At 40.1% G+C, this 23,864-nt stretch overlaps 2 protein-coding genes across 3 annotated transcripts; one reads left to right on the plus strand and one right to left on the minus strand.

Annotated features, from left to right (window-relative positions):
• The first annotated feature begins 245 nt into the window (after positions 1-245).
• sltm (SAFB-like, transcription modulator) lies at positions 246-9,682 on the plus strand. 2 transcript variants are annotated; one of them, XM_087792818.1, is made up of 19 exons: positions 246-387; positions 944-1,031; positions 1,114-1,184; positions 2,171-2,198; positions 3,160-3,805; positions 4,414-4,457; positions 4,540-4,646; positions 4,710-4,859; positions 5,002-5,117; positions 5,375-5,478; positions 5,550-5,617; positions 5,697-5,836; positions 5,931-6,096; positions 6,163-6,287; positions 6,364-6,534; positions 6,647-6,952; positions 7,026-7,152; positions 9,045-9,184; positions 9,245-9,682. In XM_087792818.1, exons 1-19 carry the CDS (start codon positions 253-255, stop codon positions 9,339-9,341), a joined length of 2,829 nt encoding a protein of 942 aa, XP_087648944.1. In that variant the 5' UTR covers positions 246-252; the 3' UTR covers positions 9,342-9,682. The 2 variants fall into 2 exon arrangements, with proteins under 2 accessions (XP_087648944.1, XP_087648945.1); XM_087792819.1 differs by having other exon boundaries at positions 9,048-9,184.
• A 531-nt stretch (positions 9,683-10,213) lies between these two features.
• Positions 10,214-23,652, minus strand: mindy2 (MINDY lysine 48 deubiquitinase 2). Its single transcript, XM_087792820.1, has 9 exons — positions 22,678-23,652; positions 22,033-22,090; positions 20,048-20,112; positions 15,423-15,581; positions 15,050-15,152; positions 14,329-14,471; positions 14,004-14,177; positions 13,080-13,259; positions 10,214-12,753 (listed from the first exon to the last, which is right to left on the minus strand). Exons 1-9 carry the CDS (start codon positions 23,506-23,508, stop codon positions 12,577-12,579), a joined length of 1,890 nt encoding a protein of 629 aa, XP_087648946.1. The 5' UTR covers positions 23,509-23,652; the 3' UTR covers positions 10,214-12,576.
• Between the last annotated feature and the right edge of the window lie 212 nt (positions 23,653-23,864).

Here is a 23,864-nt window from a genome sequence, read left to right on the forward strand (position 1 = left end):
AACAGATCAAATTTCATTTTAATTTATCCTTTAGCATGTGTTTACGCTCTCCAAATGGAACGGCGATGTCTCCTTACATCAAATAGACGTATGGTCTTGAAATAAATTTGACATTAACCATACAAATATAATATTTGCGGCTGTTTGAGGAGGCCGAGTTGGTCTCACTAACAACCACATTTAGTCATCGAAGAAGAAACTTCATAGTTCTAGTCGGCGCAGGCGCATTGGGCATTTGTTTTTCAAGGTAAAATGGCTTCGGGTGCCATTTCCACCGAGTTGAAGAAGATCGCAGATTTAAGAGTCGTTGATCTAAAATCAGAGCTGAAAAGACGAGGCTTGGATACCACTGGGGTTAAGAATGTTCTACTCTCAAGACTAAAACAGGTAACCTAAGGAAATAATATTTATTAGGCACTGGCTAAACTGCGATACATTCATTGCTAAGCGGCTATCGTTAGCTAACACTCGAGACACTTTTCCACGAACTTCAACATGTAACGTTTTGCTTGCGAAGTTCGAATCTTATGGAACATACGATGCATACATCCAACAAAGTAGGAGTGTACTCACAGTCGTTTTCTTTCTGTTTTAGCGTGGTAGTGAACTGTCTCACGCCACATGCTAGAATGCAACTGAACCGGATAATTCGATCTGATCGTCGTCGCTTTTTTTAGACGTGATAGTTTCTCTTTATGCAAGGGCTTTCTGTCAGCTCTTACGGTGACAATTTATTCGGATTGCATATTTCATTCTGTGAAGTCAATACATCGTAATAACGGGTATTTGCGGAATACGAGTATTTATTAGGCGACTACAATTACATTTATTAATGTGTAAGAAATTGCCATTTTTTCCCATTGTTCTTCAAATCCTGCATCGCAGAATACCTCCCAAATGAATACGAGCATTGAAAGCTGCTTACAAAACTATCGTTATTCAGGCCATAAAGGATGAAGGTGGAGACCCTGATTACATTGACCTCCAGCCACCGACCGATGCCTCCCCTCGTAAAGGTGTCAAAGGGAGAGGTAATCTTTCACAAGATTGCTACTGTTGATTCTACCTGGTCGTGTTGAACTACTTTTTGAATTTTATGCTTCATCGTTGCAGGAAAAACTGTTGAATCGGAAGCTGACACGACCTTAGAAGATGTTTCATCCAAGGCTACCCCAAAAGTTCTGGTATTCTACTCAAAATTCTATCTTTGATGTCATTTTATTATAAGGGTTGAACTAAATTCCATTTATCTCCATATTTCTACCAGAAAATATTTAAATGGTTGAGTCAGCTTTGCTTCAAAAATAACTTTAATGTAATACAACTAGTAAAAAAATTAAACAATTGCCTGAAGGAGACCTCCTGAGGGATCAATAAAGTCTTACCTTACCTTACCTTAAAGAGAAACAACAGTGTAATATTTCATATTCTTAAATGACGACAAAATAAATTCACCTTTTTTACTTTTACTCATATCTTTAGCAATGGTTTACGTGATGGCGTCTATAATATCTGTGACGTTGACATGTATTGCATAGCACCGGTTATTGCATCGGATGAGAAAATAAATTCTTGGGATTTACCTAGTATGACGGAGAACTTGCCGTCCTCTCCATCATATTCATAAACTTTGTGTGGTACGCAGTATTGTTTCAGGTGAGGATCAAGTTTGTTGTGCGGCTTGCTTCTTCGCGATTTTTGTAAAGCACAGCCTTTAGGACATTTCAGTAATGAATCTCAATATTATGACACTATCAATATATTGTTCAGCCCTGGTAATTTTTCTTGATAATTATTTCCTCCCTAAATGGGATTAAAAAGACAAACAAACAGGAGCCGTAATGTGTTTGAGTTATTTTAAGTAGTTTAAAAAAATAAGCAAAGCATCTTCTAAATTACTAAGACAATCTTAATCTTGTACATGTTAAGTCAAAGCCAACACTACATGATTTTCCTATTCAATATCACATTCTACAATAGTGTGATTTGGAGCAAAGAATAAAACAAATCATTTAACAATTGATCGCTGATTGTTCTAATACAAAAAGGTAATTTAACTTTAACTTCTCCCCTTAATTGCACTTCTTAAATCAATGAAAATAAAAAGATTCTGTTGGTCTAAATTGTTTCCCCTCTAATTGTATACACATTTTCCCTTTTATCTTTTTAGGACACTGAGGAATACGAATTTGAAAAGGGTATGTATACTGGCTTTTTGATGCCTCTTTGCATTAGGCTCCTTCCTTGCAGCTGGCACATGTTGCACCTGATTTGAATGATGTCACCAAGAAGAAACAAAGACTCAATGACTCGACTGTGCTTTGGCAAAGATGCTGGGACTTAATGTCTTGAAAGCACCATGCCCTGATTAGGCTGGCCTGTTTTTGGACTCTCGCTGTGGGAAACTATTTTTTAAGCTTGAATGCTGCTTTATTTCATGGGTATCTGAAATGCAAAGATTTGAAGTCCAAAGCCTCGGCTCAAGGTTACGCGGAAGAAGAAGTTGTGCAAATTGACCTCAATTGTTGGTCATTTTCTGGACATGTGAGTGAACAATGCTTCTAAAGATGAAGCAATCCTACAGTTCCTCAAGGCTATGGGAGTGAAAAGAAAGACACAAGGAAATGTCAAGTACTCACAAAAGATGCAAAGCATTCACATGGAAGTGAAAAATCAAGAGGCCGCAGGTATTTTTTATGTAACCAAACAGCTGACTGCTGCACCATTATTTTTCTGGCACCCAAGAGACCCACTGCCCTGCAATAACCAGAGATGAAGAAGAGATAATCTGATGGACAGAACATGTTTCAAGATTTCTAATGGACAGATGACATGGTTCATTTTGTGGACACCCTCAAAGTACCTTCTCTTCAAAGATGCACGTATCTCAAGGATATTTAAAGATCCACTTTTTTTCTAACGTCGCCTCAGCTACGAAACCATTAAGCAAGCTCCTGGAAATGCACTGCCAAAGGGATCGACTTTCCCATGTGGGTTGAGAGATGAAGAAGCGCTCAACGATGTCTATGGAGATGTGTTTTGTGTATCTTCCTGTGGTGACGCCTTAAATGTGCTGTCTAATTTGCCTTTCAGGTCACTTCACATCATCGTGTTAAAAAGCTCTGTTTTTGCCATCTTTATCCCTGTTGAATCCCTCAGATGTTACTGACACAGATGATGGTTCTGGGGAAAATTCAAAGCCTGCTACCAGCAAGACCAGCCTCCATCAGCCTGAGGCAGACCCTGAACCCGAATTGGATGACGGTGTAGCCGACGCTGATTCATCAGAGGGTGAAGCTGATGCGGAGGATCCAGAGGTTGACGCGGAGTTGGATGAAGAACCAGATGCTGATGTTGAGCTTGAACCAGATGAGGACGCTGAACCAGTCATCGATGGTGACACGGAGCCAGTGCTTGACACGATGGTCAATTTGGATGCCATGAATTCTTTTAACGATTCAGAGGAGGATCATCTTTGTGTCTCAATCCAAAACGAGGATGCCATCACTCTTGATGTTGATGGCGATGACCTCTTGGATACAGGTAAACATGGTAAACTTCCAGAAACTGAGACTGAAAAGGGAATTGAAGATCATGAGGCCACAGTTGAGATGGAACCAGACGATGACTTGAAGTTGGAAGACACAGATGACGACCGGGATGGTAAGCGAGATGACAGATCCTGGGCTGATTCTTCAAAGAAAGACAGCGGAGAGGCCTCAAGAAAAGCTGAAGCAGAAGACAAAGAAAAGGAATCGGGAAAGAAAGGCACCCCATCTTCTGGGGCATCAGGTCAAGAAAAGAGGTTTGTCTTTCTATGTCAGTTCTTTGCTACTACTTCAAAAGTCCAGCTCAGTAAGAACACATCACTATGGGTAGCGTGGAGATTTTTTTCGTTGCCTTCAGAGAAGTGTTCACTGGTGTACCTAACCCTGCCAATCGCTGCATTGTTTTATTTTCCAACGTTGGTTAATTTTGTTGACCGGGACCTGAGAAAACGCCTTTTTTTTGTAACTTTGTTGCTACCAGCACAGAAACCGCCTTCTCCTGATTACACCACCTGTTGTTATACATAAAAAAGAAGTAGACCCACTGATGGCTTTTTTTTTTTCTTTTTTTTTTTTTTTTTTTGAAACGATTTGACATGAAGTTGAAAGTACCTCAGAAGATGACCGATGACTTTGGTCGAGGTGATTAAATTGGGTGACAACATGACGCACCTCACCCAGGAAAGCAGAAGTCTTTGAACCATTGATCCATATCCACGATCTACTTCCAGGATTTCGTTTTCCCATTCCCGTAATGAAAAAAATCAAAACTTTTTCACCGAAATGATGTGTTCATCTGCCCTTTTGAGGAACTATTCCTTGAACGTTGTGCTTATTATTTGTTGTTACAACACTTGCCTTCCAGCTCTTCCCGGGACCGAGACTGTAAAGATGGAAAGAATGAGAAGGGTAAGATATTGCTTGTGAAAATGAGTTTTCAGCTTAACATGTTAAGGTTTTACACCCAATTGTAATCAATACTTTTTATTAGGTGTGAGCAGCAGTAACCTCAGCTCTTCATGCAACATCTGGGTGAGCGGCCTGTCATCCAACACCAAGGCGGCTGATCTGAAGAATTTATTTGGAAAATATGGAAAGGTAAATCAAATTTTTTTTCCCCATGTTTTCAAGCGAAAAAATTATACTCTTGCTTACTTGTAGGTGTTAAGTGCAAAGGTGGTTACCAATGCTCGAAGTCCAGGATCCAAGTGTTATGGTCTGGTGACGATGTCGTCCAGTGCTGAGGTAACTCGATGTGTCACCCATCTGGACTGTTTTGAGCTTCATGGACAGCAGATCTATGTCGAACGGGTGAGTTGATGGAATCGACTTTAGTGGTTTTAATGACAAAGCGGAGTAAATTATTATTTGAATTCTCATTTACAAAAGTCTTTTCAAATCATTTGATGGCTGCAGACCATCAACAATTAACCTCCTTTCTTTTGTTTTAAAGGCCAAAAATGATCCATTCAAGAAAGAGCCCACCAGTGGCGAGCGAGGGGATAACAAAGCAGGTGCCGGTAAATCAAGTGACAAGAGAATTTCCACTGGGTTGAAACTGACTAGCAAGTAAGTGCTTGTAACTTTTGCTATTTCATAAATATCAACATAAAAAAAGGACCCACCGGATTGTTTTTAAATGTCAACATGCACCATGAAGAATTACAGTTCTTACAGCATTTATGTGTAAACTGTGATCAGACCTAGTTTACTGTCCCCATCTCAGGAGTAACAAGCACCAGTAGACGCTGCATGAGAGATGCAATCTATGCAAATTATTGTATGTTTTTGTATGTGTGGTAATGCAGTGTTTCTTCAAAAAACAGATCACAGCCAGTTATCAAAAAAGATCAAGTGGATAAAGACCCATTAAAGAAACCAGAGCCCAAAAGCGGAAAACCTGAGTCTGGATCGTCAAACTCATCCCAAGGTTTTTCATTTAGAGATATGTGATTTATGTGTTTGTATGACATCAACCTGACGATGCTTGGTTTTGTCCAGGTGGCAGCAGCCCGGGTAATTTAGCGGTTGGAGACAGAACCAAAAGGGGTGATGGGAACTTTGACAAGGTAAGTCGTAGTTAAGTTATCGTTTGGCATAAAACATTTTCGTATGATTTTTAAAAGATGATTATGATTGTTTTTTCAGACAACAAATGTAAAACAGCGCCCTCTAAATGACAAGGGGGATGACGTGAACATTTTGCCCTTCAAACTAATTAAAGAGCAAAGGATGCGTAAAAATAAGGCTCGTCTGGAACGGTTCCGTCGCACCATGGAATTCCGAAGGTGAGTATCTTAACTACTAGCAAGAGCCAGCAATATGGAAGTATTCCTTATGTGGACTATAGGAAACATTGATGGTTTTCTCTTTTTCTGGAAGCCGACGTGAATTTGCTGAACAAGAACGCATCCGTCTGTTGAGGGAGCGTGAAGAACGAGAGATTCTTCTCCGTGAGCGACACCGCCTTGAGATGGAAAGACAAAAACTTGAAAGAGAGAGACTGGAGCGAGAGAAGCTGGAGCGAGAACGATATCGCATTGAGCAGGTAGTTAATCATGTCGGCTGCTTTTGTTAAAATGCCAGTTTGATCTTATTTTCAACCGCTCATTAGGAGAGGCGTAAGGAGGCTGAGCGTATGGCACGAGAAAGGGAAGAGCTCCGCAGACAACAAGAGCAACTGCGCTATGAGCAAGAAAAAAGAAACCACCTCAAAAGAGGCAGAGATGTTGACCACAGGTAGATTGATATTTGTAGTTTCTGTCACCTAGTTCAGTAACAGAAAATGAATTAATTACTCGTGTGTACGTTTCAGTCGACGGGATGAGCCATATTGGAATAGCTCCAAGAAAATGAAATCTGATCCCGACAGGCCAAACCAGGCCTCCAACTTCAACCGCCCACAAAATCGCTTTCCAAACTTCCAGCCTCGAGAAAGAGGCAGGTTTCCTGGACCTGCCAATGATCAGCCCAACTCCTTTGACAGGTACTTGAAATAAAGACAAAATGAGATTCATTACATTTTTAGTATTGATGTGATATTTGAACCTCCTTAATGTGGCTTGTTATGCAAATCCTAATTATGTATTGGTCTTTAGACGCAACAGGTTTGATGGCGAACCAGAAGTGAAGAAGAGTCGACCCGCTCTGCAAAGAGACAGTCCAAGCTTTGAACGCTTCAATAAGGGCTTCGAAACGGTCCGCAGGGGAGAGCCAATTCCCCGAAATGACATGCGTGGCGATACTGATCGCAGAGAGAGGGATGACAGACGTCCACCTCCAATGCACAGTCGACCTATGGGAGCGAGACCCATATCTCGCATGTCGCACAACCGCACAACGCGAGATGGAGGGCCAGCGTGGAAGAACGACGGCCATTTGAACGCCAACAAGGGAGATATACGGTAAATACTGTGGAACATGGAGATGAGAAATATATTTTTTTAATATAATAATTTGATTCTCTTCTTGTGTCAGAGGACCAATGAGGATGCATACTGATCGTTCAGGCAGAGACGGGCCTTCACTGAGAGGAGCCTCATCAAGCAGCCGTGGGCGAAGCAGCTACAATAATGGAAGCACTGAAAGATCTTTGATGAGCCAGGTCTGTTGCTGTTAAATAGTGGAGAATATGAATGATAGTACTGCTCCTTTAAATGCATTTACACAATATATTTTCAATCAAGATGATTTTGCAGAGAATAATGATGACGGACAGTAAAACAAAAAGATTCACGTTGGCTCAAAGCCTAATGTTTTCCACAAACAAAAGGACACTGAGGAAAATGGACAAATAAATAAAATATACACACACATGGAAAGACATTATATATACTAAAGGGAATAATAATGGTAGCAGGCAGATGTTGAGGATACTGTCGCTGTTAGTATTTTGGAAAATTAGTCTAATTATTCAGGTAGGATGGATGTTATTAATGAACGTATAGTAGTTTTCTCACTTACACTTTTCACACTGGTTGAGTCTTTAAGAGTAATTGGTAGGCTGCTACGACTCAGAACCATAACTTTAGTGGCAGAAGAGTTTCTGTTTTCCAATGAGTATCTTTCCCAACATTAAAGAGGTTGCAACCACTCTGAGAGTCTGGAAGAGCCTGTAGTGGACATAAATCACCCAATATAAATTACCGTGCCAAAAATAGGAAATCAGCTTTAACTACTAATTTAGTGTTATTCTAAATGGATGACCAACATTTCTGAGCAACAGGGCAGGACCAAAACATATGAACCAGTGTGCCAGGGCAATTTCCACATCTCCAACAGTTGGGACTGTCTCTTAAACCCACTCTGTGTAGCCCCGATGCGGACCAGTAAATCCTGTTAAAAGTTTAAAATTGCACCAGTCTTGTTCAGACTTTGAACTTGAAATATGCAATATTGTTGAACTGCAAAAAATACATTGCCAGTCAAGTCATTTTATGCAAATATGAAGATAAAGCTTCAGAAGTAATGTGTAATTGTTATCTTTAACGGTGCTTAACACTTGGAACAAGTAGAAATACCTGGTCAGTTTCAGGACGTTTACTGTACTCGCACATGTCCATTAAAAAACAATATCGGTAGTTTTTGCACTGTCTGTTACTTCATAAAGGAAGTCACAATGATCCAGTATACAGTATATATCCAGTCGTCAAACGCTTGTCTTCGTCCTCCTTCACTCCTTTGTGAGCTTAGCAGTGCTAGCTTGTGGTCGAAGTAGTAGCATTCCTCGAACTTGTGCTTTTTCCCGTTGTTGTATTTTGTCCTGGAATCTTGTGTGAGACAGTGTCTTCTTGGTATTGAGAGAGATTCCTCAGGTTTCAGGCTTTTTGTCAGTTTATGAAAGTTCTAATGCCACGATGGCAGGAGCTTATTTTTAAGTGGCCTTCTCCTTCTGTGTGTCACATGACCTCAATGAAGGCAAGTTTACCAGCATGTCCTGCTGCAAAAGGTTTATGGTGGTATTTCTAAGTTTCAAATCCAATTGACTAATTCCCTGCCATGGTTTCTTTCTTACCTTAAGTATTTTCATGAGTATGTCTTCATCATGACAGAAAAGATAAGATGGAGTAAAAGTTGATGACAAATCAAAAGTACTTGTAACATGTATAACCATCCCAAAAAAACGTTAGATGCCTTAGAAGTGGGTGAGTGTGGCGCATTCACGGCTTGGGGAAAATAAGTTGCATAAAAAGGTCATTTTCTTGTGTTAAAATGTATCAACACTATGTAGTACTGAGGTCCTTGTAGTGGATCATTGGCCACACCAGCTAAAAGAGGCTTTTCTCAAAAGAAAATAACATTTAGGATCCATTAAGCCAGATGTTGTAAAATCAAATCTGATAAATAACTACGAGTTTAAGAGGACCATTAAAATCTTCATAAACCAATAAAGGAGTCTTAATTTTTCTTTAATTCTGAAATTCATAATTTAGAGCACAGATCAAAACTGTGTTCATTAGTGGAAACATGGAATTGAACCCAAGACTTTTGTCTCAGCAGCCCTTCAGCTCTGGTCGCCAGGTGGTTGTGGAGCGTCAGGGCAGGGATCAGGGGATGAGGAAGGACTGGCACAGCGGGTCAGGCTCACAGAGCGGGGGCTTCTCCGACAGTCGCAGGATGATGTCATCGTCGTCCAGGTAAAAACCTTCTTCAACACAAACCTCAATCGAGTCTCTAACTTCCTTGAAATGTTTCAGCTCCTCTGGAATGGGCAGAATCGTCCACATCACCAACAATTCCATTCCCAGCGGAGGCGGCTTCAAGAGCTTCAAAGGAACGCCTCGGAATTTTTAATAAGAACAAAATGTATTGAAGCACCTCAATCAAGGACGAGTCAAACTTAATTTGTAGCAGTTTCACGTGGCACGTTGTTGCTGACAGTTGGTACTCTTGTATAAATGAGGTCATCATATGGTTTTTGTTCTACTTGTAGCTTTGGAGACAACACGTCACCTGAGTGACTCTACGATCCCTCTTTCATTTCCTTCATATTTAACATGATGGTATGTAGAACTGGTGTTACATTTTTTTTAATTTTTTTTTTTTAACATGTTGGGTTTTTGTAAAAAATGGATTCTAGACCACCAGATGAATCCTATCAGGTTTTTATATCTGAATTAAATTGGTCATTCACACCTCTTGTGTGCAGTTTATCTGAGATGTTGGGGCTCTCATCCAATGTGCATCTTCAAAGTTATCTCGAAGAATTGGTGAAAAGAATAAGGTCCGTAGTGAACCTGGATTCTTCCAGCGTGACGGTTAAGGACATGGAACTATCTTGTTCGAATTATTTTTAAGTAATTATTTTAAAATGTACACCATTTTTCTGCTGTTTTTATTTTAAGGATTTAACAGTTTAATTTTTATATCTAGAAAAATTAATGATCTGTAAAATACCAAGAGCTCTCCTGTAGATGCTAGACTGAAAATGTCTTTAAATTGAGGTGATAAAAATGGAAAGATTGTTTCTTCATTTATTTTCTCTATCAATGGAAAGTTAACAAACATGGACCTGTTATTAACAATTCACACCAGGCAAGCCTTAAATAACTTGAAACCCAGAGCAGCTGTGTGAGATGAATTCACCTGACCCCACATTTGACCTGCATGTTTAGTGCCGTTTCCACTGACGTGATTCATCAGTCACCCAATGAAAAATGCCAAACTTGCACAATTGTCCTTTATATAAAATGAGGTATGTTTCTTATCCGTTAGTGCACATGACTTGAACAGTGCAGGATTACAACAGCTACCCAGTCCAACAAGCATTGTGTCAAAATACAAACGTTACAGCGTTGACGGCCAAAACCACTTCAAAGACACCAACTGACACACAAGTTCCTCTGCTTCATATTTTAGAGTGAACAAGGAAATGAAAATGTCTTTCCAGACAGTTATCACTGAAATATTTGTAACTAGTGTAAAAAATAAAGTGGTACTGTTTATTTAAAAAAAAGATGAGGACAATGGTGCATCTGAACCTCTTTAAAAACAGGTTTTGTGACCTCTAACAGATTGTCAGCTGGGACATCTACTTTAAAAGCAAATTGTTTTATGGCGTTGTGAATGAATCCATCCAAGAAAAGCATTTTTTAAGACTTGACCTAAAAGCAAGTTTAAGTTTGCCTTTAAACATTAGATTGCATCTTTCGTTGATCTCTTGGTCAATTCAAAGTAAGAGGAACAGGCCTGACTGTGGCCCTCGTGGGGAGAACATTAGCAGAAAGATGTTTGTGCGCTTCCATCCCCGAAAAGTTCTCTACAACTAGATTACACAACACTCTGTGAAGACGCCTTCCCCTGGACACTATGGAAAGCCAAAGAACCAATTTGTTGCATTTATGTGGACGGGACAACAGGCTAACTCCAACCAGTACCAAGATGTGAGGAACAACTTTGGAGATGGTTATTACCAACGAGTAATACTAAAGAGGACGAGAATCAAGGAAATGTTTGAAAGGGTCACTGGCTGCATTTAGTTTGAATGTTAGGGAAATTGTTGGAGATTAGTGGGGATGGTTGAGACTTTGGAGAATTGCAATGTAACAGTTAAAGAGAAACAAATAACTAGTCAGGGAGATAAAGGGATGATACTGGGACACCAGAATCTACAACATCAGAAGAGAAATCTGTCTTTTTCCAGAACATGGTGCAAGTCTTCATATTGCAGAACTTGTCTAAATTTGTCTGTTGTTCGGATTGACCAAGAAAAAACTCTGAGCAACTGTCTTTTATAGTAGAAAACTCGACATTACTTCCATTATTCCAAAATCACTGAATGTGTTGTTTAGTTTAGCCTAACCCTGAACAGAAACTACCTTCCTGGTTGATGGACTGAGGCTCATCGCCATCCACCAGAGACTGTAAATCTGCTGCTGTTAAAGGATGTTAAGGACCTAAACCTTTGATCCAGACTGTAGTTTTGATGCATCTCAGCTGAAGTATGTTTGACAGGAGCTTCCCCTCACTTGTCAGCACAAACCACATCTGAGATGCTTGAGGTGAATGTTTGTGGAGTTTTTGTGTCATGGCGACAACCTAAAACTGCACCCCAGATGACATTAATTATAGGAAATAATTGTCATAAAAGCTCTACCCTGTTGTCTTGTAAAAAATCAATTATTTTCCTTTACAATAAATCATGGCCAGAATGGGTGCAGGCTTCCGTTTCAATCAATAACCGGATTGGCCACCCATGCAATGAGTAGAAGACGACTTTAAATGTGGCAGGTTGATTTGGCAAAACATAATCATTAAAATGGAGAACTGCAATCCCATCAGGGGAACAACCAGTCAAAGAAAACATTTGTATCAAGCTAATGGGGCGCCCCCTGTTGGGTGGAGGTAACAGATGCATAGAAAAATACAATAAATGTTGCTTAAGTCCATAGCAGTGGTAAATTAGTATTTCAGACACAGAAGAAGACAACATTCAGTCTTAACTAACTGAACAGCACACATCTCTGGTAAGGCAAATCTGAGCTGGTCACATCATGTGACTCATTTACAAACCAACAGTATCTGGCATTACATCTCCCTCCAGTTGGAGTGCAGGGTCGTCGTGCTTCAGAGGTTATACAGCTAATGAGACGTAACGCGTGTCTGGCAATGAAGGACACAAATCCCTTTTAGAAAAGGGATGATGGGTAAAAAAGTGACTCTTGGCATCAAACAATGCTACAAAACAAAAGAAACACCTTCTGTTGACGGTTACAAAACAATCGTACAAAATAAAAATGAAAAGAAACATGGCGAGTGTGCGACCTTCATGTTGATTCTCCTTTGCTATAAAACCTTCTTCTCCATGTCACTGTGCAACTTGTAACAAAGTTTGTCAATTTGTCGAAGATAAGGGTAGTTGTCGCATCCCTTCCTCCGATGTCCAGGTTCCACTGAGGATAGAGCATAGCAGGCACCAGTGGTTTGGGAACAGCAGATCTTTGCATCCCTCCCTAAGGACTTCCCTTCTTCTTTTCTGTCCAATTTTCTCACAGATAACACATAAAACACTCGCGCAGACGGCCGTATGTTACAAAATGACACATTTGTCTTTATCCTTTGATTCTTTCTTCGCCTTCTTATCCCCGCTAGAGGACTGTTTTCCCGGGCTCGGCGTGGCGTTGGCGGCTGCCGCACTGGAGCCAGACGCTGCTCCTCCAGCTCCTCCCTGGCCGGCCTCGTACCCAGCGGCAGGCTCCGGTTGACCCTGGAACAAAATGTACAGTTGACTCTCAGTTTGTGAGTTTAAAAAAGTAAGGAGTCAACTAGTAAACCTCACTTCTGTGCACCGTTTATACAACAATATGTACTTTCCTGTATCATAGGACAACACATGCTTGTGGCTTCATAAAAGACAGTTGTGAGCAGCTGTATCAAATGGCTGCTGTGTTGAAATAACTGATAATATTGTTCCATTTATGTTGTTCAGGAAGACCAACTTTCAAACAACCTGAATATTCTGTCAATCATTTGCCTTTTGTTGAAGTGCGGCACAGAACATGAAGCAGAAGTGAATCCAATGATGTCACTCACCTGTGCAGCCACTGCAGCTGCCGCCTGCTCCTGCTCCTGGTAGTATTGGGACGCTCGTCGGTCCTCCTCTTCCTGGAGCTTCTTTGCCAGTTCCATATCGCTCATGCCCTCTGGAAGCTGCTCCCACTGGACATCCTGACTCTGCTGCTCCTGCTGCAGCGACAGCGCCATCAGGTAGTCCTGGACCAAATCAACAAACACTTTTGTTCAGTCTAATGAAACAGAATCAAAGGTTAATTTGAGGCCCATAATGATGAAACACGGCACAGACCAAAACAGCAAGATGCAGATTTCTGAGTTGAATATTAAGTTTTGTTCACATGTGTTTTAATGTTGCCAATAATAGTTCAAGAAAAATAAATAACTTGGATCCTTGCAAAAAAAATGCACTTATACATGTGAGAACACAGTTTCATTCTCGTGTTTTTTTTATTTTAATTTTGAAAGATAAAATAAAGGTGGAGATAAACAGCCGTTATGAAGCAAGAAAATTGAATATTAATAACTCCACAGTGTTACATAATCTTTGTGTAGCGGCTTGAGTATGACAGCAGCTGTTCATTTGTCATGAAGCTCTTTATTTCAACCTGTTCACTCAAAGATCAGGCAGCTGTGAAAATTGCCCAGAACACAAAAACCTCCTGAATTATTCAGGAAGCAGGCAAGCATCGCACAGGAGAGTATTTTAGGTCTTCGTTGTACGTTATCACACATCTATTGTTTACCAGCCTCTGCTGTGTTTGAATGACCATTCACCATGTTAGCTGTCAGACTTTTTAACAGGAAATATATTTATATGTGTCAGTATAAAATGACACAAGAAATTAAATTAACTAAAAATAATACATTTATCTTTTATTTATTAAACTGAGAATTTCCACAATCAGACTCAAACATGCCCTGAAACCTGCGAAATCCACCGACCTGGTCTATTTGATCCTGCTGTCCTCTGTACACCGTTTCTGGATCAGATGGGGGCCTTAACCGAAATTCTGAGTCACAGAAATTCCCGTCTCCGTCAACATTGTGAAGACTCTCCCAAACTATTTTGTCTTCGGTCAAAAAGCCTTGGTCGGTCACCAAGAGATACAGCTGGCCCTGAAAACATTCACGGATGACGTCCTCATCACATCGTATCACACAACCCAGAACAGAGAACTTCCTCTAGTGCAGGGGACTGAGAAGGTCCAGTAAGAAGACACTGTTTGGATCAAGTCAAAGCACTCCAGATAATTACGTGGCTCTTTACCTTGTATTTAATCATGGTGCTGAAGTGGTTATTCCTGAAGAAGACACAGAGTTCTCCCTCCTGCACAGTGGAGGTGAGTTCACATAAACCGTGGTACGTCAGCTGCGTGGCAGTGCTGCTCAGAAACTGCTCTGCTACCAGACCTGCAGGGATGAAAGGATGACAGACACAGTTACATCTTTATCGACACAACTAAACCTATCTAGAACATTTTGTGGCCAAACACTGATGCTAATGTCATTAGCAAAGAACATCTTTCTTGTACGGTTGTCATCATGTTCCTCAGCATGATCAGTCTAAGTAATATTGCAACTTTCTGATTTGATCAGAAAGAGCTTCGAAACACTGAGCAAAGCAGTGGTAAATTAGTATTTCAGCACAGAAGAAGACAAATATTTAAAAGAAAATAATTAAAAAAACTACAAAACTAGCGGATGTTTTTTTTTGTGTTTTAGTATGTGAAATGTTGAATAAAAACAGAGAAACATGTAAATATTCATTAGCATATATTTTTAAGCAAGCAATCATCACAGTTTAAGATTTGACTGTGTGGACAACATCTAGCCTCACTTTGGTTAATCAATAAAGCATCGTTCACAAATGGCGAATTTGGACTGCTTATTTGTGTGAGCTACAGAAGGACATCGGATTCACTCACTGGAAGCACTTGAAAAACAACCGTTATATGAAAAGTAGAAAGAATGAAAACAAGAGCAATGACCTTCCCCTGTGAGCTCGCTGCTGTCCGACTGTTTGCAGGAAATGATCTTCTCCACCAGCTGGTTGTAGCTGCAGTTGCCCACTGCCTTGACAATGTCCTGCATCTGGAAACAAAGATTTCAAACGTGGAAAGAACATTCTGCAGAACCGCAAGAGACGACCAATAATGGTGTTCTCACGTCCACGACCAATTCAGTTATCTTCTTCTTAAAAATAATAAATAAATAAGGGATCATATTTAAAGAAAAACAACAAGTGTAGTTTATATAATGCATTTCTCTCCATCACACACAAGAGCTATGTAATGGCTTAAATGAATGTCAGATTAAGATCCTGTCACTGTGAACAAGCATGTTTGTAGTACTTCAGTTTACCTGGGGGTCAACTAGCCATCCGTGGTAGAGAGGGATATCCAGCAGGTCAAACACAATGCATTCTGGGGTGTATTCAAACACACGCACCCCAGTGAACTTCACATTGACGTCCAGGCCAGTTTGTAGCTTGTGCAGTATCGCCATCGCGTCGCTCATGTTCTGCAAGTCAACATAGTTGTTATGAAGTGGTCAGTTTTTGTATGAAACAATGACTTGAAAGGAAATATATTTCCACACAAACTCTAGTTTCATCAGCAACAATGACTCTGCATCCTGCACTCTTGCTTCATAGCATCTACATAACAAACCAGTTCCCTCATGTTTACAGCCGTGTCTGCAGGCTTTGTTCAGCTCCTCGTCGATCCACCTGTAGGAAGTCACGGGGAAACCAGCCATCATTCACTTGATGTCGACTGGAGGGTTTAAACACGCTGGCTGAGCCTTGGACTTTTATTTTGAAATCTTCCACCAGTATTTGAACAGTCAAAACAGCAACAACAAAGTATTTTAAAAAAAAAGGAAACGTTACATTCATTACAGCTTCTAAATCAATACAAATGTTTGAACTTCACATTCCTGCATAGATGTGTATATTAAACTGTGTATTCCCTTCAATATTGCATAAGCCAATTAATCAACACTAGCTGATGTTATTGAATATTTTATTAAAATTCAAATATGATTAACAGAAGCACGTCTAACACGTCGAATGTTGGTCCAGACGTGATATAATCAATAGGCAGAAATGTAACAGACGAGGCAAAAGAGGGATAAACGTCCAAGAAAGTCATCAAAAATATGCAAAAAGAAAACATGAAAGCAAATAAACATCTGAGAAGTTGTGTATGACAAAACCTATTACGCAGACAAAGATTAATGAAGCTATAGTTAGCTATAAAAGCTATCATGACTAAAGGAAACATTTTGATGATTATTATATTTTCTGTGATAATCGTTTTCATCCTGAACAGCCAAGGCGGAATTTCTCTAGCTATGATTTGAACTTTGTCTGGATGACCCAGCGACACCACGAGACAAAATCATGGCGAAGTACTTTCAGTAAATCAGAAAAGATACTGTGTCCTTTTTTGTGAAAAAACGATCTTGAGGGCACCATCCCAGTTCTGGTACCATTTGTCAGAATCTTACACAACGTAATATACAATACAACATCTTTGAGGCAGAGTCTGAATAGACGGAGACACAATTCAAAATGAAGAATAGTTCATTTACTCCAAACTATTAGGGTCAATCATTTGATGACATCGGTGGTTCAAAACCAAGACTTAGTTAAGTAGTAGCTGAAGGTCAATTGAGACTCTGTGGTAGGGGGTGAAAATATTGTTTTATGGTCGAATCTTGACACTAAAACTCTTTTCTTTATTAACGTTTTCCTGTATCTCTGAGCCACCTCCATCTGGCATTTTCCCTGATTAAATGTTCAGTCTACAATACAAACATTCAACACGTATTTAAAAAAAAAAAGTCATGACAGTGACATGTAGCACTCTCACTCCGGATAATAAGAAGTCTTCTTTCAAAGCCCTCATGCATTTGCCTTGTCGTTTAAGCACGGCATCGGCCTCATTTCAAAGATACCGGTTGGGCTCTGCTGAGGTTGTCACATGCTCCCTCACACCTGAGGGTAGACAGAATGAAAGATAATCATTCCTGCATCCAGCTCTGAGCAGCGTCTCGCAGCTGGCAGCTCAGTCCTGCTGCCTTACAATCTAGAGATCAAGATGAGCCCCGCAGCTGAGCCCCGACTCAGTTCAGCTCTTTTTTAATGACTACAATTGAATTTAGACTAGAAATGAGGTGAGCGACAAAGCTCAGTCATTTACAAGAGCAGTGTTAGCATTTATACATTACTTATCCACTGCAGTACATTCATTTTGAATGTCAAGTGAAGCACCAGTGTATTTCGTTGATCTGATTTTTAATAGACCAGAAGTTCAGTATGTACCTACCTGGTACATATTGTTTAGATTCCAAGAGGTCATGGGTCTACCAGATGGAATAATACTGAATCTATATACTTTATTTATTCATATACATTATCACTGTAAAAACATTTTAGCTTCACACCTGGTAAAAAGTAAGTGAGTACATCCACTGGTGTGGAGAGCGGAGGTGTAAAGCCGCCCAGGCGAGGGGATTAGATCACTTGTGAGCATCAGTGATGGCTGGATAAGCTGAGCGGAGTAATAAATCACTTCTCCTCACTCTCAGCCCCCTGCTGGAGATGAGCACCGTAATCATCCAACAGCACTCACTCCGAGCTACTTCAATGATTCAATTTCAACATACAACAATAACTACAAGAGTTTTTTATTTCCCAAAGGAGCCTTCACAAGGGACAAATCAAGTTGTATCTATCAATCCATCCATCCATCCATCCATCCAATTTCCCAAAGACATGTGCAGATGAGAATTCAGGAATTTTTGAGAGCAAAATAGGAAACCATCACAAGAGGACTAACTTTGAAATGGAGGCGAAGACATGGGTCAGACTAAATATTTTCTATCGTTGAGTCCTTCACATTTTCTACATAGACGTCTTCACTGAACCTCTCTTATTGTTGGACATGAAGCCCATTCATTTGTATACTTCCTGTTGAAATACCAAAACTCACTCTTCATCTTATACTCTGAATCTACTCTTTTTGGGCGTTATATGAAATAACTTGGGTTGTTCAGATTTAGGAAACACGTATGTGTATAAAAATCATGTTTAATCACTTGGAAATAAAAATGATTAACTTTTTATTGGCTAGCATTGTTGTTATTATTATTAATAATTTTACAGTGTAAAGTGTTTTTGGTGGAAGACTTTCCTGGTGTTTTCTTTCCATTCATGTCCACTTGGGTGGAAGCCACAGCTCTAAGACAACCATGGTATTCCCTCAGAAGAGCTGTTTGAAACCCCCTGGACATCCATGACCTTGACGAATGAGAACTTGTGTTTATAGAATAATTTTCATTACCGTCATCCATGCCATCATCATCATTATTAGTGTCAACTATGCCATCATCATCATCATTATTATTATTATTGTCAACTATGCCATCATCATCTTCTTCATCATCATAATTATCATCGCCTTCATTATTGTCATCCATGCCATTATCATCATCATGATCATCATATATTCGATATTCCTGCCACAGGGTCAACACTGCTTACCTAAAAACAAGCTTGATTCTAACATCTTACTGTGTGCATGTGTTATCGCCTGTGGCTATGAAAGTCAACAAGTTTACCAGCCACTGAATGACAACATACAGGACATCAATTCTTACAAGTCTAGGATTGTGGCTCTCTTGTTTGCTAACTGGCTAGCAACAATGATGATCAAGCACTTACTTGTACACATACTTTTTAAGGAAAATAAAAGCAACATTTCCATTGCAATGCACTTTGTCTGTGTTTGTTCTGACAGTATCATTTTGGGGCTAAGTTGAGTGCATGTTTGGAGGATGAAGATTCTTGTTGGGAAACCAGAACTAAACTAACCACTAAAATATGTGCCATTATGCTTCCGAGTATTGGTGCCACTCCCTAGTCTAAACCCATTGAGGTATTGGGGTATGCTTCTGTAAATTTAGAGAAACAACAACTGATGGTTTGTCAAGGAACACTCTTTATATAGCTGGATGGATAAAAGCAACTAAAATAATCAGATTAAATATTCTTCACTTTCTGTGGTGGGACCAGAACCATTTGTAAAATGCCAGGAAAATGAACAGCTTAGTGGATCAGTCTGCAAAACCGCACTCACTTCTACAGCTCTGCAGCGTAAATATTTAACAATCATTAAGAGCTTTGCTACTTCTTCTATTTTAATCTCACAGTGACCGACAATTTTTTCATAATTTAACAAAAGGCGAAACAACGTTACTGTTATGTTATTGTTGAACTATTACCAAATAAGTGGGACTTATTGTTCATCACCAACACACAACAACCATCTTCAGACAGATTAGGAATGAAAGCACCACCTTGAAGTACAAGTCTGCTTTTAAACGTTACTGTAATTGTGAGCTTTGTTTAATGTGTTTTCAAGATACTACACACACACACACATACAGTATGGTCATTCTATTTTCCTCATTCTAAAAAGGGACAAGTGTATTTTCAAATTATTCACAGATGTTCTTTCCTCCCACACAGGAAAAGAAAAAGCAGGGCAGCTATCACACCATGAGCAGGAGCTGGAGAGAGGAGGAAGCTCTGAGGTTAAAGCTGAATCTCAAAGTGCTTTTATAGCCGTACACACACGTACACACACACACACACAACTTCAGTGATAGCCTGGAGCTGAACCCACCCATGAATCCCTGTGCATTACAGGCTATGTGAAACAATATAATCTGACACTTGAGACCCGGGTAGTTCTTTAGGTAGACCCAATTGATATATTCAATGCATTTAAATTCAATATTCCTTTCATCCATATTGCATCACAGCTGCCTCCTGAATGTACGTCAATATTGGACAGTTGTGCTTCGACAAAAAAGAAAACAGGTTATGAAAAAGTCCCTTAATACTGTATATAGCATGAATACAACCATCAATATTGTGTAGAGAGAGACGATTTCAATTATTCAAAAACAGACCTTACCTGCTCATAATTTAGTCTCTGGGTTTCTGATATCTCTTTTGGTTTGGTTTCCAAAATGTAGTCTCCTGCAGGAAGTCATAAAAATAGAGGTCAGTGTGTGTGTAAACATCTATTTTTACCCGCAGTATAGCTTCTGGGATCAGACCATTTCTTTAGTGCAGGTCAGGAGGACATATGGCTAAAAAACAAAATCAAACCAGTAATATGCTTAATGAAGTTGCAAGACTTTTCAAAGTGAGATGTAAGAGAGAGAACCATTTAAACAACATTTAATCAACAATAATAATAATAATAATAATAATAATAATACAATTATTTCATAATCATAAATTAATACTTGATTTTTATATAAGGTTGTGCAAATACACATATGGGGGTGTGGGTGTAAACAAGGATTTGTTAATACTTTTGACCATAAATATGACATGTTTCCTTGTGTCATTTATGAAACAGCTCCACAAAAGAGAAAACAATAAAAAATGACTAAGCACTGATGTATATGTAATGGCTTGAGGAAATATTGAGTTTTACTATTTCAATCAAAACTGAGTAGTCAAATAATTAAATCAGCAGACACTTTTGTTTACATCCACATCAGTTTATTAGTCACTAAATAATATCTACTTTAATCCATTTCACAAAGAGGACTTTTGTCCAAATCTGGATTTTCCATCAGAAGCATAGTCAGCTTGTTCTGCTCCACAAGGTCTAGGGAGGGAGAAGAAAAGTGTGAACTCACTCAACTTTACACCAAGTGTCTGCCTATATCTGCAGCTGGAACACCAGCGAGGACAAAACTCACTGAGTCTCCGACTGACAGCCACATACATGATTATTGTGCTTTCAGTGTGTAATTATGAAAACCTTTCAGTTATTTTTAAAAGTTTGCCAGCAGCTACTGGAGCAGCTCCATTTCTAGTACTGGAGGGGAAAAGCACACTGCTAAATAATTTCAACTGTGCTGTATGGGGAATGGATTTTCCTTCCTTGTAATCATTTTGGGATCATGGCTGGCAACAGTGCGTGCTAATTCATACCAACGATATTTCCTCCAAAGTGTTAAAAGATACGTTTGGCCTCAAGTATTTGAATGCATTTAACATATTTACTGGAATACAAGTGTGAGGAGATCAAACTTTTATGAGCAAGGAACTGGCTTTAATATGCTTAACTGGATAGACAGCAAGAGGGTGGGTTCATATTTAAGGTTACACAAGACAACATTAGATGAAAATGTTCACTGCAATGCTGTTTGTAAACTATGAAATATTGAGAAGTTATATTGTATTGTAATGTAATACAACAAAACAAAACAGTAAACAAAGGCAAATTAAGTTATTCTGCACCTTACTGAGCAAAGATTAAGATAACAAAAAAAAACAACCTTTCTTAACCCTTGGGGCATCTCAGGGTCAAGCTGACCCAAAGGACTGAAAAAAAATGTGTTTGAGGCATTTGTTTTGGGTCTTTTCAGGTTTCCTTTACCCAGACATTACAGGGTTAATGCTTCATAACAAGGTGTATACTGTGTTTCTTTGAATTAATAATAATAATGAACTCAAGAATAGTTTATTAGTTTCATTAAAGTTTTAGTTAAGATGCTTTAATGTTTGATCACTTATAGTTCTCCCTTGTCTGAAATATCAGCAAACAAGAGGTTATGAGAGCAGATTCCATTATGACATAATAATGGGCTTTACTCCTCCTTGGGTGTCTTCCACGTTGTTTATACATTGTTGCTGGAGACTTCTGGGATTAGTTACTCACAGTGACAAACCCTGACATTTGACCGAGCACAGGTGTGGTTGGGGTAAACAAGATTTAATCTCCAAATATTCCACCGGACACCTTCGGGTAGAGTCATCAGTGAAGCGATGAGCACGATGCTAGTAGATCTACTCAACATATCAAATTGAAATATCTAATTTAATCAAGCCCCCACATTAGTATTGATCTGGCATCATATCTTTGAAAGCAGCACTCACCAAGATATTCCATTAGTTGCTCCACTGTAATGATTTCCATCATTGGAGGAATCTTAACCTGCAAGAAGGAGTTGAGGGACATGTCAAATAGCTTTTTAGTCAGAAGAGTATGAGATCCCATTCTGGTAATGTACAGATATAAGAAACACTGAAAAAATATATATTTTAAATGAAACCCTAAATTAATGAAGTGAAATTTCTAGAAATGAACTTTGACCCAATGGAAGGTTCTGTCCTACTTGAGATTGCTACGTGATTATGATAGGTCCATGGTGTTGACTGAATTGTGTATATTTGGAGTCAGTAGGACATTTAACACTCAACCGGAAATATCAAATTTCTGCTGCTTCTCTAAAATGATTTCAGAAACAACTTCTCAACTAAAATGTTCAAATGTTTGTTGACCACACCCACTGTCAGAAAAACACTGGTCTGGAAACTATACAGTTTGTTTCCAGGCTTGGTTAATCGGAATGCAGCTGTAGGTTTTTATTGTTGATTGCTCAGAGAATGGAAATTTACAATTGTGTTATTATTTATCATATTATTGATCAATTAGCTCCATATGTTAGAGACTAGGGTATCAAAAGCATGTCTAGATACACAACTTCATAACAAACATCACATTTTTTTCTGGGCCTTTACCTTCCATGCCAGCAAAAGAACATTCATAATAGCCAGAAGCGGACAAGGGCCGTTCTCGTTCTGGGTGATGATGGGTGTATTCTCCTCCCTCCACTTGATCCACTTGATGTGGTAGATGGACTGTCCGGCCCGGTCCTTGCTGCTGGCTGCCTTGGCTCCATCCACCTCGTACTCGCTCTGCAGAGCCAGAGCTAGCCCCCGGTCCTCCAGACCCTCGCTGTTCAGATCGGAACTAGGGCACGAGTTAAGGTTGGAAAAAGACTCCAGTGACTCAAGGCTACGAGACTCTCCACCGAGGCTGGGATCCGGGTCACTCCCACTCGGCGGTGCTTCCGACGGGGTCTGTTCGCGGGACTGGGCTTGGGTCGCCGCGTCCGGACACAGGTTGGTGGGCTTGGCAAGTTTAGCCGAGCCACTTTGTTTCCCCGCAGAGCCGTCGACACCTGCGCGGTCCCCGGCGGGAGATGTGTTGTTGACTAACTTTGAGGCGCCACCCTCCGTATCTCCCGCAGCCACAGCCATCCCGTTACTGATCCCATCCGCGCTCCACCCGCTCGACCCGCTGGCTCCTTCACTCTCTGGCGGCGCAGGCTTCTCGCTCACTTCTGGAACGTCCAACTTCCCAGCGTGAGGGATGACATTTAGGACAACATCCACCATGGTGTTGTTACAAGTACCGTCCACCGAAGTGCTGAGGGCAGCCTCGCTGCTCTTGCATTTGTCCGCCGCTCTCTCTCCGCCGACAACAGCACCATCGCCCGCCTCTCCCTCGATCGTGGCACACAAAGGGCCCCCGTCAGTGTCTCGGCGAAGGTTTGCATTATTCTCCATTTCGCGATGAAGCCTGTCGTCAGATTTTAGCTCAGTTGCAGCAGCAGCTTCGCTCCCACAGACGCCATGACAACTCTTCGAGTGACGTCATCAGTGTGAACTGCTCTCAGGCGGAACAGGGGGCGCTGCCAGGCGGTGCTGTGTTTGTGGAAGCTCGGATTTTCCCCCCATAGCAAGTACCACTGACTGTCAACGACGCCTGGATGAAGCCAAGAAATCGAAATGTTGTGTTCATTTTATACGTTTTAAAATCTGTTCAACACCTCCACTTAAATGTATTTTATTATAATAACACACTTTTCTCAATTTTGTGTGTATTTATTATGATTATTTCCCTAATAGTTTTAAACATTTTA

This window comes from Callionymus lyra, chromosome 6 (assembly GCF_982586985.1).
Source record: "Callionymus lyra chromosome 6, fCalLyr1.hap1.1, whole genome shotgun sequence".
Lineage (NCBI taxonomy): Eukaryota > Metazoa > Chordata > Actinopteri > Syngnathiformes > Callionymidae > Callionymus > Callionymus lyra.